General features: G+C 32.7%; 1 protein-coding gene across 1 annotated transcript in view; it reads right to left on the reverse strand.

The window, feature by feature from the left end:
- The window catches only part of LOC140039195 (uncharacterized), a 34,517-nt gene extending 20,491 nt beyond the window's left edge, over window positions 1–14,026 (reverse strand). Inside the window, exons 1-22 of the mRNA XM_072084790.1 lie at window positions 13,795–14,026; window positions 13,058–13,272; window positions 12,612–12,732; window positions 12,048–12,245; window positions 11,543–11,737; window positions 10,941–11,240; window positions 10,346–10,540; window positions 9,904–10,092; window positions 9,004–9,294; window positions 8,566–8,754; window positions 7,848–8,051; window positions 6,701–7,000; window positions 5,936–6,118; window positions 5,253–5,456; window positions 4,659–4,943; window positions 3,851–4,074; window positions 3,261–3,390; window positions 2,431–2,772; window positions 1,802–2,015; window positions 1,283–1,467; window positions 732–890; window positions 44–235 (exon numbers count right to left, since the gene is read on the reverse strand). Of these exons, the coding sequence (XP_071940891.1) occupies window positions 44–235; window positions 732–890; window positions 1,283–1,467; window positions 1,802–2,015; window positions 2,431–2,772; window positions 3,261–3,390; window positions 3,851–4,074; window positions 4,659–4,943; window positions 5,253–5,456; window positions 5,936–6,118; window positions 6,701–7,000; window positions 7,848–8,051; window positions 8,566–8,754; window positions 9,004–9,294; window positions 9,904–10,092; window positions 10,346–10,540; window positions 10,941–11,240; window positions 11,543–11,737; window positions 12,048–12,245; window positions 12,612–12,732; window positions 13,058–13,272; window positions 13,795–13,999 (4,720 nt within the window). The 5' untranslated portion in view covers window positions 14,000–14,026. The remainder of the gene's footprint in view (window positions 1–43; window positions 236–731; window positions 891–1,282; window positions 1,468–1,801; window positions 2,016–2,430; window positions 2,773–3,260; window positions 3,391–3,850; window positions 4,075–4,658; window positions 4,944–5,252; window positions 5,457–5,935; window positions 6,119–6,700; window positions 7,001–7,847; window positions 8,052–8,565; window positions 8,755–9,003; window positions 9,295–9,903; window positions 10,093–10,345; window positions 10,541–10,940; window positions 11,241–11,542; window positions 11,738–12,047; window positions 12,246–12,611; window positions 12,733–13,057; window positions 13,273–13,794) is intronic.
- Window positions 14,027–14,435: the final 409 nt, after the last annotated feature.

The raw sequence follows: 14,435 nt of genomic DNA on the forward strand, positions 1-14,435 counted from the left end.
GAATTTTTTTTAAAAGATAGGCTAAAGGCCAGAGGCGACATACCATCATAGACATCAATGATGTATCCATCACCAGTAGTGGTTGCATCAGAGGTAAACATGATCCACAATTGGTTAGACTTTGTGGAATAGGAATCCGACTGCTGGGACATAGATCCAGTTGCTATTAACATTTTAGAAGATAATTCCATAGGATCCTGCCCACTTCCAAATGATAAGAAATCATACCCTTCCTCTGCAAGAAGAAATATAAAATATTACTACCCATGAAATGACGGGAAATTGTATTCTATATTTTCTATTTATATTATTAGTACTGTAGAACGTCCTTTACACTCTTTTTGAAAAACAATATTGTGTTATAAAACAAGTCAAAACTAATCAAATATTAAAAGTAAATTGTACCATTATAGGATGAAAATTGAATAGCTACTTCGAAGTATCTTTGCATTAAACTTTCGACGTAATTAAAATCAGTCATTCTCGAGTGGACCTCGAACCCATGACCTCCGGATAACTGGAATTCATACCTTTAAACCACCGATGTTGCATCGATGATTTAGTTTTTATTGTTATTATTCATGTTGGTGCAGTATCCGCTGCTTCTTTAGACTTGAATCTAACCCCTAGAAAATCTAACTTACTACATTTACATCAGAATTATGGCAAACATTTGACCAATTATTATTGTATTATATGTTCAAAATGGGAATTAATCTTTCAAAACTTACCAACATCCAACATTCTAATTTGAAATCGTATAAAAGATCCTCGCCTGCTTGATATCTGATACAAACAGTACTCATTGTCGTCGTACGGACTTGGATTGTTCACAGATTTTAATTCGATATTGCCACCATCAGGAATTACTAACTTGTTCTGAACACAACCTGTTAAATACACATACATACATGTTTAATCTTACTGTACTGTTCTATTTTAATGTTGTGCCACAAAGGCATACAATCTATAACAAATTCATTCAATTCTCAAGTGCTGACTGACATTTCCTATCATCCTAAACAATATTTAATTAGTTTCATATCATATGTGGTATCACATGTGGTGTCTGTATCATGAAATGTTAGGTTAAGGGTTAGGCTAGGGTCTATGATACAAGGTACCAATGCTGTATCACACATTTTGCCTATGATACTGGACCCAACCAAGTTTCTTCTTAATAGAAGATACGATATAAGATATTTTCTATTCTAAGCAGCACAAAAACTCTAATAACACATTCAACGTTTTCAAGAATCTGATAAACACTAGGTCTACTAACTGGGCTTGCTGTACACAGACAAATCAAATCCGCCAGCAGTAACCGAGTCATCAGAAATTAACTGTATCCAGGCATTATTGCCATCCACAACCATTTTGGAGGGTAAATTTGGACCGCTGAATCTACCAACAATTGATGCGACATCCAACTCGTCATCTCCTACACCAACCAAAATATAATCATAACTGAAAGAAAAGAAAATTTAGAAAATATTGAGTGAATTTTGATATCATTTGTTTATTATTTTATGTGATGAATGCACATTAAAATCTGAAATCTTTATTTTCAAATTTAATAAGAATAAATAATAATATAAACATAAAAATCTATTTGATTTTAAAGCCTTTTCTACACTATCAAACTTTATGTGACAAAAAATGTGATGTGCCCATATATGGACATGATGATGTCATATTACTACCATATTTGGGTACATCACACTTTTTTTGTCAAACTAATGTAGAGAACTTAAGATAAGTTCCCACACAAAAATGTTAACAATAGATATCTATTGCTTACCCATATTCTACATCAAATTTATTAAATTGTATAACGATTCCGTTGTTTTCAGATCCCATGATTTTCCAGACACAGTTTACATTGTTTTCATAATTGTTGGGATACAATGGACTAGTAATATCCTGAGAGCCAACAGTAACATTTACTGTGCTTCCACATGTTGCATGTGGCTTTTGTGAATCTAACATGGTTATAGTCTTGTCAGTAATAAGGTCTAAAATAGAAAAACAAACACGATTAATCACAATAATTGATTTGATCAACTTTGTTTTAGAAATATATGACATCTACAAAATAAAAAAAAGCAGAAAACATTATAGAGGTCACTAAAAATGAGATTTTCTCCAATTTAAGATATATATAAACATACGTTTTTATTTTAGATAATTGCAACTCCTTATGATAAATGCGTAAACAGATTTGCCGATATATATATATACTCTATTTTTTGGTAAAATCAAGAACCTGAATATTAGGGATATCGGTAATGATTATGTTATGGATAGTTGTGACAAATTTGACGAAATATAATTACCTTTCACCATTCACCTCATGGCATTATTTGTACCATTCAACCCATAATCATTCATTATTTGTATATTATTTCATTTATTTAGCATTATACTCACTGGGGTCAACCTGCTCAGCAGACAAGCTAAATCCTCGTCCAGTTATTGAATAATCTGACGTCATGGTAAATGTAAGGACATCAGATGTGGAAAAGATGGTTTTAGGAAGAACATCTCCTGTCACGACAGTCTGTCCATTAAATGACAATCGATCATACGCGGGTTCAAGATCAAGGTCAAAGAAGTTGACAGCGATGACGTCACTGCTTTCACTTGCCGTTAAAGTCCATGTGCAGTTCTCGTAATTTGGATATTGGTTTGGATAGCTGGATGACTGGATGCGTAGCGATGTACCAGATTTTAACGTAAACGCATACTGACATTGTTTACTCAACGGAAGTTCTAATAAAGAAAAGTTAGTTTAACTTTGCTATCTATGCATAATAAGCCAGTGCACAACATAATTTAAATTACTATAATTGATTTTTTTCTATTCTGCATTGTTTATTCCTTATGGACCTTGTAAAAGAACACACATTTATTTTTAAATGTCTAATTAATTAAATGAAATATACAAAGACAAACTTTTTTCGTGGGCCCGAAAAAGATGCGAGAGTGATATTGGGTAAGGGACAGTGAGAGTCATTGGTTCAAGAGCTGTCTGTGTCATATAGCTTGTAAGTCAAGATACTTTTAATACTGTCAATGCCCTTTCCTTCAGATGGGATGTAAAGCTGTTAGTGCTGTGCTGTACACTATATTTAAGTAGAGATGAGGGTCATCATCTCTCCTATGCTGCACTGTGGTTAATTGCATACGTAGAGGATATGTAGAAATTTTCCACCTAAACAGAGGATACATTTACATTAAACTTGCTCAATAATATTTACCTGCTTCGTCTTCTTTATAAACGATCCAAAACCCAGTTCCTTGGGTGAGAGACGATCCAGAAACAAAACGAACTTCAACGGAATTGCTCATGCTGAGGTAATCTTTAGGGATGTTTGTACCACTTAATGTCTACAAAATTAAACAGTTTATAGAATTAAAGGTTTGCTTTGCTATGGGCGAATATCTTTCTGTTTTACCTTGATGTAGAGACTTAATACAGCTGCAGCTTGTGTGTACCTCCCAGGTCAAAATTTAAATTACATTACATGTAAATGTGTGTGATGCAGTGTTGGAATTCACATGATGGGGAGTTTGAGGCCAACGCTCTTACAATGCTTGTGTTCTTAAGCAAAACACTTTCTTTACGTTTGCCTCCATCCACCCAGGTGTACAAATGGGTACCTGGTATAGTTAACCACTACTAATTACTAGCTGCAACATTATAGGAACAGACGTGTTTGATCCAATCCAATAATGTAAACACCCTTTGAGGTTTTGAGCAGTATTGACAAATTATTATTATATATCTATCCTGGCCTTTTCAATTATTGAACAAATAACTCAGTAATAATAAAAAACCGGATCTCACCAACATCTGCGGGCTTTCAACTCCACTGTTTAAATCTGTGATTATTAAGGAATCGTCCATACCAATAAGATCGATATCCATGAAACTCAACCTCACACGAGACTTGGCATCGGTAAGTGTGACTTGGTAAGCACAGTTCGCATTCGGTGGGTAGGGACTTGGAAAGTTAGGAGAGGTTATGTTGCCAGTACTATCTGTAAAGGGCGGCTGACCATTACAAGCATCTAAAAAGAAATACAGTTATTAATAAGGAAGGGATCATGTAAAATTATTCTACTACTGCAGTAACAGTTTACTACAGTTTTAACCTGTTCCTGCAATTATTTGGCAAATGTATTTTTGGGTAATTAATCATACACATTGTTTATTGCAGTGACTGCCTTATTGAACCAATTTCAATGTATGAAACAATTGAATAAATTTCAACAAATTTATTGCAGTAAACAAAAATATTTTTGACAGTCACGATCACTAAGTTAGTGTTAATGCTTATATTGAATAGCATACTAAATAGTGTAAATTTGTTGAAAAAAATATTATAACTACTGCAAGTACTGGAATTTTAAAATGGTTACATTGGACGAAATTGGCACATCGGCAACAGGATACCCCAGTACAAATATTATCCACTAAAAACTGGTATTCTAATTTGATATAAATTTGATGCCACTTTTGAAAGTAGAAACACCAAGAAAATATAATATTAGTGATCCGGAATGTATACATGTGAAGAATTAAGTCTTATCTTTACCATTTCAAGCTGCAGTATTCAAAATTTGCTTTAAAAAATAATAAACCAAAAACAAACCGTTGGTAAAATTCTGTGTAGCCACTGTGATAGCCTCACTGTATCCAACATTTCCCCATGCTGTGAAAGCGCTGATGCTAAACATATACATGGTATTAGACTGTAGCCCATCAATGACGGTCATGTCACTGTCCTTGCCAGGAATTACGGTTTGGATAGAAGGGTTGCTGTACATGATTCTATACTCTAGTACTTCACAATTTTGTGGTGATGGTGTCCACTGTAATGTTACACTGAAGGCAGACGTTGCCTCACCAGAGAAACTTCTTGGGTTGATATCATAATCTAAAAAAGACACGAACATTTTTTATTCTAAAAAGGGTAGAGGTAAGAGAGGCGAAAGAGGAATAGATGGCACTCAGATGTTTGCTTTGAAAGTGAGTTAGGAACACTTTGTTAGTAAATGTACACCTGTTATGTCATTGTTAAAGCTCTGCCAACACTATCAAATTGTATTTGTGCCCATATATGGATATGATGATACCCTATCACTACCATATTTGGGTATATCACACATTTTTGTCAAACTATTTTGATAGTGCAGACAAAGCTTTAATGTACTATCAAAAAAATAATTTCAATTACAGCATTTACCAAATTCTACAAATTCGCAAACGTATTTGTTAATTTGATCACATGACTTGACATTCCAGGTGCCAGATGACATCATCACCACGCAGTCTTGATCATCTTCTTCGTTAATTGGTTCGTCGGGACCCCATTGCTGCTGTTGCCATGGTGATGTGACGTTGCAGTCACCCCAAAAGAAACTACCCTCCTCAACTTGGTCATTTAGTCCTAAAAAGAATTGTATGATTATGGTTTAATTTTCAATAATATTTTAAAGAACTTAAAAGAACGATTGACTGATGGCATTAAATATTCTATAGTGGAACAAATGTTATCATCTGAATACCAAGAAACATGCAGAATGGGCAGATATATGAAGTGGTCTACAAAATAACACAAATATTCCAAAATTGGAAAGATTTTTTTTTTTACTTTCTTCTAGCCACAATAAAATACTATACAAAGTCATTTAATATAGCATATTCATTATCATTACCCAAACATTATTGTAATGGATAACGGATTCATATTTTTAATGCACTTTCTACAATGACAACAGTCTAAAAAATTAAATGTTGCAAAAACTTTCATCTTTCTTGAAGTATACCAATAATGTTTGGTTTTCTAAATAGTCTAATTTGTCAAATGCAATTTATGCCAATTCAATTATACAAAATGTGAATATTGTGTAAATTACAAAGACCTACCAATCCAAAGATCTCCACTTGTCCTGTCCATCAGCATGGTCTTCTCTTGTTCATCTTCAATAATTACAAGAACCGCATCATCTTCCATACACTTTCTCTGAGCATCTGTCCATGTTACTGACTCGCTGCTAAACTTGTAACATACACCATTGATCTTCTCATATTTATACGGACACTCTCCCTCTGGTAAAAAAACGACTTATGATTATAGTAGTGAAATATGTGTGCAATTTAGGCTTAAAATATCAAATAATTATCCAAACCAAAAGTAAAAGAAAGTACTGAAAATTCATTAAATAGAGTACAACTAAACAAATTTTCAAGCATTTAATAAATAATTACTAATATTTTGGCTTTTGGTTTATTCAACATTCATACTAAAGCTCTGTCTACACTATCAAACTATTTTGAAAAAGAAAGTGTGATGTGCCCAAATATGGTAGTGATATGACATCATGTTCATGAGCACATCACACTTTTTTGTCAAACTAGTTTAATAATGTAGACAGAGTTTTAGGCCCATGGTGGAAAAAGGGAAATGGAAGAACTGGCACCAACACCTCAAATGCATTCAAGCAAATCAGAAAAATGTAATAGGTCTTTTCTATTATGTAAAGATACTGTACCCACATGTATTGTCAAAACTAAAAGAAACATTGAACATAAAGGAAATAATAAAAAATAAATAATAATAAAATAATATATTGATGTATCATTTAATTTTTTTTTTCATTCATTTTAAAATATGTATCTCTCTGGGCATACCTGCTTTAACAAAAGTTGTTAATCTAACTGACTCGTTTGCTACAAGAGGCAGGTCATCATAAAATGCTTTTGCGTTGATCATAAACGTGTAGTTACTTTCTGGTTCCAACCCTGAAACCATACCATAACTTGCATTGCCCCCTGCTATGAAATGAGTAACAGGATCGTCCCCTCCTTCTGTAATGGTATAGCCGATGACGTCACATCTTTTAGGGGAAGGAGTCCATGTTAAGTTGACGCGGTTGTATGAAATAGTTGTACCGTCGAGCATGCTAGGGTTTTGCATCTTGGTGTCAATCCCTGTAAACAAATACCGTTCAAATATTATTAAAGATGCATTGTTTGTACTCCAAAAACATAATAAAATCAAACTTATTATCAGATTATGCCATTTTGTAGTTTAAATAAAGTTATTCACCTCCGTCAAACTATTATGTGACATTAACATATTTGCTAAAAACATTTTTCTTTTTTAATCTTTAATGCTAAATTCTATAGTAGTACAGTAGGCCTACTATAATTTATACTTTTTCACTAAATATATTTTTTATTTCAACTTAGAAAAAACAGAAGCCTTGCCGGTTGCACAATGATTTAAAAAATTTACAACTATAGCTCAATCCGATTCTTTTTTTTATTTTTTTTTTTCCCGTAGGATCATCCACCATTATTGCATTTTCTTCTCCATTTCATAAACATAACATACTATAAGTGCTAATATAAGTTTTGTATACCAATCTATAACAATTCTTTAAACCGAGGTATACTGTAAAATCCCATAGTAATTTTCATTTATTCTACATTTATTTAGTCATCAATTACAGTACATCATAATTACAGTACAACTGAAAACAGGGATCCTGCATAAAAAAGCTGTAGCTTCGTTTTTTTGTAGGACCCTTTTACATAAGAACAAGTATATAGAACTTAAATAAAACAAAGGTGTTGTTAGTCAGCATATAGTGATAAAAAGTATTTTTTGACCTGTTTTTTTATACATTCATTTTGTTTCTTTAAAATAACCAGGTTTATTACCACCATTTCAAGTAAATTCTTTCCACAATTTTGGTCCATATATGTTGTACCTATGTTGATGTTATGATAATGTTAATAATGTTAAAATAAATGTTGAATTAAATTGACAAACCTTCTTTTGGAATTTCACAGATGTAATAATTGGTACGTCCACAATTAGCATCATTCCACTGACCAGTAATGGTTAATTCACCACAGTGTTCGATGGTATTCAAATTTCCTGGTTGACCTGGTGCCCAGTTGCTTTCTTGCCATGTATTGGACATTGAGCAATCAGACCAGTACCAACTGCCTTCGGAAACGATGTCATTGAAACCTTTAAAAAAACAAGTTTACCAAATTATAAATAAGGATAAGAAAGACTTTAATTACTAGCAAAAATTTTAGTAAAAATTGTTATAAACTTTCACTGAAAATCATATTGAAAAAAAAAACAATGTTTTCATAATTAATTTTTTAAAGATATTACTTTGTTTGGAAAGGTACTCTTCATTATATGTATTATTATCCATTTATTATTAATTTATTTATTTTCAGTCACATTCGACAGCCACCAATGGAACGGATTCAAAATATTTATAACAATATAAAATATTTAAAACATTATAACAATTTTAAACAATATCACATATCTTATTACAAAAACATTGATAACTATCCAAAAAAGTGTCAATGAAATTATCTTTTTCAATTTTTTAATTTATTATTCATTGTATTAAACATTATTTCTATTTATTAATATCGTTTGCATATAGAAAAATACAAAAGAGTGCAAAGTACAACAATCTAGACAACACAAAAGAAATAAAAAAATAAAACAAACATCGTACCAATCCAATAGGTGTCCGTCAGGGTGGTGCGTCTAACGTACAGAAGCTCTACATTAGTGTCAATGTTGATAAGGTAGGCCCCATCTTCTGAACAATCATTCCTAGCTTCCTCCCAAGTGACAGCCTCCTTCACAAACTTATAACAGCTGTAATCATTTCCTTCATCATAGCCTAAGGGGCACATAACACCTGTAAAATAATCATATTTAGTATGAAAGATTATGATTTGTTTAATATTATAAAGATTTATAACGCATGCAAAAGGAGAGACACAAGGTTATTGTTGACTGTTAAAAGTAAGTTTAAAAAATAATATTTATACAAAATAAAATTAAAATTCTATTTAAAAAAAAAAGGGGGAATACACATTAATGGTAAAGTATGCCACAAATATTAATCATGACAAAAAAAGAAGCCACAAATATTATATATACATACCGGTTAAAACTCTTTCTACACTGTCCGCTGGTAAGGTTCCGTAGGTCACAGTTTTTGCTGATACGGAAAATTCATATTCCGTAAGTGTGTCAAGTTTAAAAAACACTTTAGCGTTGCCCCTTGGATCATCTACGTCATAGTAGGTAGGTGATTCCCCAACTTTAGTGTTATTAACAACGTAGCCAAGTACGTCGCACAGTCGGATAGATGGCGTCCAGTACATCTGCACAGTCGTTGGCTCCAAGAGATCCACACGAACAAAGTTTGGATTAACAGAAGTTTCGTTTGAATCTAAAAAATAACGTTTTTTATCATAAATATACCGTAAAAAAAGCCAAAGGCGGCTCCTTTTTTTAGTGTTCTTGGGTGAGCTTCTTTTTAAGATGAGCTCCTTTTCGAAATAAGCTTCTTTTTTAGATTACTTTTGCAAACTAAAGAGGGGGCTTCTTTTCGAAATGAATGCTGTAAATTTTGTGAATTGCTACCACAATAACATGATTACCTGTCCATTTTACAATCACCATTGTAAACTGCAAAATAAATGTATGATATAAACTACATTATATCTGCATCACAAGTTATCTCTGCATTAAATCACCTTGTTTCTTTGATATTCAAAATAGTCTATGTCGAAAAGAAGCCCATACTATCTTGGATTTTCAAAATAGGGTTCTTTTCGAGATTATTTTTACAACACAGTAGGCCTGTATATTGCATCTAGAACATTAGTGTTATTGAATGTTATGTATTTGTTGAATGGGCAGAATATCTGTTGAAAGATTTATTGTCCTATTTAACTCAGCTCTGCATTGAACAGTCAATCTTTCAAGTAATGAAAATATTCTCCCTATTCAACTTATAAACATTCATTATTTCTGTACTGTTAAATGGTTACTTTACCTCTAGGAAAATATTCACATACGAATGCATTAGTTTCATTGCATGGTTGAGAATCCCAGCCATTGGCATCCAGCATCACTGCACAATTAGGTTCTGTATATGTATAATTAAGCTGAAAGTTGTCATATGCTGGACGTTGACAAGTGTTGATTTGTGACCATGTGTTGTCAGCATCCCAATCATAGAGACCTATTGATATGGAAAGAAATAATACACAAATAATGAATGTTTTATTTAGGTGAAATATGAAACGTGATATGAGGCGAAGCTGAGTGAAAATAAAATATTAATACAACAGTTATTATAACATAATACTGTATAATGACACTAAGAAATTAAAGAAACGTTACCAATATAATATTTCTTTAAATTCCTATTATTTTTTGTATATATTTTTTTAACATGTAATAGTAATAATTTGAGATCAACCATTATTACTTACCAAACCAAATATCAATGTTGTTTGACTCTAAAATTGCATTAAGATTATCTTCAGCTTCTTCTGAATCAATAATAACTAGATCAGCATCGTGTGTCTGTAGACACTGCCGCCTTGCCTCTACCCATGTCAATTCATCTTGATTCACTTGGTAGCATTTATTGTTTAGCACATTGAGTTGATAATTCAAAGGACATTCTGAAGAAAAAATACATGAGATAAGCTCTCGGAAACTGAGTGAAATACTCGGCAATGTGTAGATAGTGACAGAGGGCGTGCTATTGAATATTTCGAACAATAATTATTGAAGATATAGAAATCTCAAGATTTTAACAAAGCTTTTGTAATAATACTAGATTTTTCTAAAAATTAATAGGAATCTTTTCATATACATGTTTCCAAAAATTCAGGACAAAAACTTATTGATGTTGATAACTTTTGACATTATTGTGCAAAAAACATACATACAGTACATACATACAAAGCAATTAGTAAAATAATTGGCAAATGTATTGCAAGCATTTTGGCTAATAACATAGTAATAGTGGAATAAAAGAGAAAAAAGATAGCTTTGGAAAGCATAAGGAAAAAGGTTTACCTAGTTGGACATCAGTGGCATCTAAAAGTTTCAAGCTGCCCTCTAATGGACCCTCTACGAAAGCATAAGTGATTAGCTCAAAAGAGTAGTTGGTGGCAGGCGTTAGATTGCTTAACCTTGCTGAGGTCACTGTAGGCTCAAACATCTGGTCTGACACAATTGAACCATTGGATGATGTTATGAGTTGATATCCAGAAACATAGCAACCAAGCGAAGAGGGCGTCCAAGACAGATTGATTAGATGTGCGGTTTTAGATGAGACCATAAAACGTGAAGGGTTTTGTTCATCACTACCAAAACCTAGATAAATGAAAAATATCATAGGAAAAAAAAATCATTAATTCATGCCCTGAAACGATGAATACAGAAAATTTGGATCTGTCTAGTGCTTCCAACCAAGGGTTCATTGAAAAAAAAAAAATTTCATTTTAATCAATTATCAATCAATTATATAAGTCAAAGATGCTCTCCAGTTGGCATGCCATCATGAGATGAGAGCGCGTCGTCTTGTATTAATTAGTCTGTACAGTTTTTTTTTTATTTATACATAATTTTACTTTCTATGGACCAAAGACTTCGAAATAAAAGATTGAATTTAATACCTTTATCTTCTTTGCATATGTATGGGAAAGTCTGATTACACATATCATCAGTGTATTGTCCATCCATATTGAAGCGTACACAGTTCTCTACAGTGCTGTTTGTCGGTTCAGTCACAGCCCAGGATAAGTTACCAGCAGGAACGTATTGGCAATCCACCCAAACCCACGATCCTTCCTCCGGTAGGTCACTCAAGCCTGCCAAAAAAAATTGTAATTATAGTTTTTGACATTAATTGGTTAGTAAATTTACTTAATATGTATCAAGGTTGAAACAAATGGAATGAATATTATATGAAGGACCTTATTAACATAATTGAATAATTTGAAAATATAACAATAGGGTTAGTAATAATGTGATTTATTTATTCTCCTTGAGCATTTCAAATTCAATTTTAATTATAAACAGGAGTTTTATTATCATTTTTGCACAATTGGAAAAGAAAATGTTTGTTTTCTTTTTTGCACAACATTACTACTAAAGTCAAATATAGAAAATATCATTTACCAATCCACCAGTCTTGGTTAGCCTCAGTCATGTAACGTTGTATGTATGCAGCCTCTGCTGCATCTTGTATGACAACAAGATCACTATTAGGTGTTTGAAGACAGTCTTGTCTGGCTACAACCCACGTGTTTGGTTCCTCTACAAACTTGTAACAAGTCTCACCATCATTACCAGCAATGTAACCATCAGGACAATTGTCTGTAACAATAAAATTTATCTAGTATTAAGATTTATGATTTCTTTAAATATAATAATTAGTTGTGTTTATGTTTATGGGGTTCTTAGGAATTCTGTTAAATAAGATTTTATAAAACTTAAAATAAAAACTTTATATTATGTATATCTTTATACACCTTAATACATTTAAGAAAATAATTGGATGATGAAATTAATGTTCGAAGGCTCGAATCGAACCCCAACCAACATCAGAGTGGTCAAGAGGTATGCCAGATGCCAGAATGAATGTCATGGGTTCGATTCTCACTGAAAATGACGCATTTTTCACAATTCATAATGTAGTAGGGCCGAGTATGGCAAACATCTGGCCAAGAAAATGTTACTTACAAATCACTCGGTAGCTGATGTTAAAACCTTTAGCGTTGTTTGTACCATCACTTTCAAATCGTAGAGACAAACCATTCAAGTTACTATAAACATCATCAGGTAGACTGTTTCCAGAAAACTCCTAAAATACAAACACATATTAATGATTTCACAGGTAAAAATCTATCTAATGGTCGTTTTGGAATAATATCTTAGTCAAGGCTAGCTTTGACTTTAGATTGATAGGAAAACCAATATTTGTTTGACTTTTTAAAAAAAAAAATCCCTGTAGCCTACTAGTTTTCCATTTTTGTAGTAAATTAAACTAAAAGTAATACAATTTTCTCTCTGGACAAAAAGCCCAGTTTTTTCAGTACAGTACTTTAGTGTATATTCTGTATACCAAATAAATAAAAAATATAATCTCAAAACACATCAATAATAATGGTTGATATTGTCATTCACACCAAATATTCTCTGTTTGATCCGTCGCTGACACCACCGACAAACAACCGATCATAATACGATTCCGTCTCAAAATCATGGAAAGTAAGATGAACTCTGTAAAGTCCAGTGATTTGTATGATCCAGATGCAGTCGGCATCATTAGGATAAGAAAGAGGATAGCTTGGTGAGGTTATTACGCCATGATCTTTAAATAAACTTTCAATTATACAGCCATCTGCAAAGAAAAAAGATATATAGGCCTATAAATTGAAACAATACAAAGAAAGCCCATTCCACTGCGCTTTGATGCGATTTTCACTGCCAGGATTTTAACCTTTAAAGTTATTTTTTCCAAAAAAGGGGCAAAAATCAGCTTGGCATGCATCACTGTCCTTAAGCTCTATCTACACTATCAAACTAGGTTGAAAAAAATATATATAAATATGGATGATGTCATTGTGTCAATATATGGGCACATCACATTTTGTTGTCACATAAAGTTTGATAGTGTAGACAAGGCTTTAAACAGTATAATCTAAAGCTCTGTCTCAACTCTTACAGTCGTTTGTCATGACAAAGCTGACTTTGTATATATTTTGTATTTGTTTTTCTGTCGAATTTTTTCTTTACTGTCTACTTGCACATTAAGATATAAAAGAGATATAATAAAGTTCAGTTTAGTTCAGTACTGTTTATTTAATCCATTTATTTTGTAATTTTATTAAAAATCATGCACAAACGCATTTTGATTGCTCACCATCAGAGACTTGAAACTTGAAGCCAGACACACTGTCTCTGATTGTAGCAGCAACCCACAGAGTGCTATCAGAAATGAGGAACGATCCAACACTGTTCCTCCCTGTCAGAACCCTTTGCCGTGATGCCACATTAGCAGGGTTAGAGCCGGTTCCAAACTCAAGTGTTTCATACAGGTTTTCTATCAAAGAAAAATATAAATACATGCAATTGTTATGATAACCAATCGCAATATAGCCAGCAACAATGTGACTTTTACATAACTACTTTGAAGTAGCTTTACATTAGGGAGCCACAGTTAATTGGTTAATGTTTGCCCAGCATCAGAGTAGGGCAAGCATTGACCAATTAGGAAGACGTGATTTTTTGACTGTTTTTACTTTACTCTGCAATAGGGAACTATTAATCCTTTAGTTGCTGTGCATGTGGAAAGCTTTGTGATGCAGCATTTCTTCATATGTTACAGGCCTCACATATGATAAATATGTGACACTGTAACACAGACCTTGCCAATGATACTGAACGAATTACTGATTAATATATTACTATACAGTAGAACACCTCCTTTGGGACACTACTATTGAGGGGATACCCTAATAAGATTCTCATGAAACAAATGAAGGGCATTATTTGCTTTAAAAG

This window comes from Antedon mediterranea, chromosome 2 (assembly GCF_964355755.1).
Source record: "Antedon mediterranea chromosome 2, ecAntMedi1.1, whole genome shotgun sequence".
Classification (NCBI taxonomy): Eukaryota; Metazoa; Echinodermata; class Crinoidea; order Comatulida; family Antedonidae; genus Antedon; species Antedon mediterranea.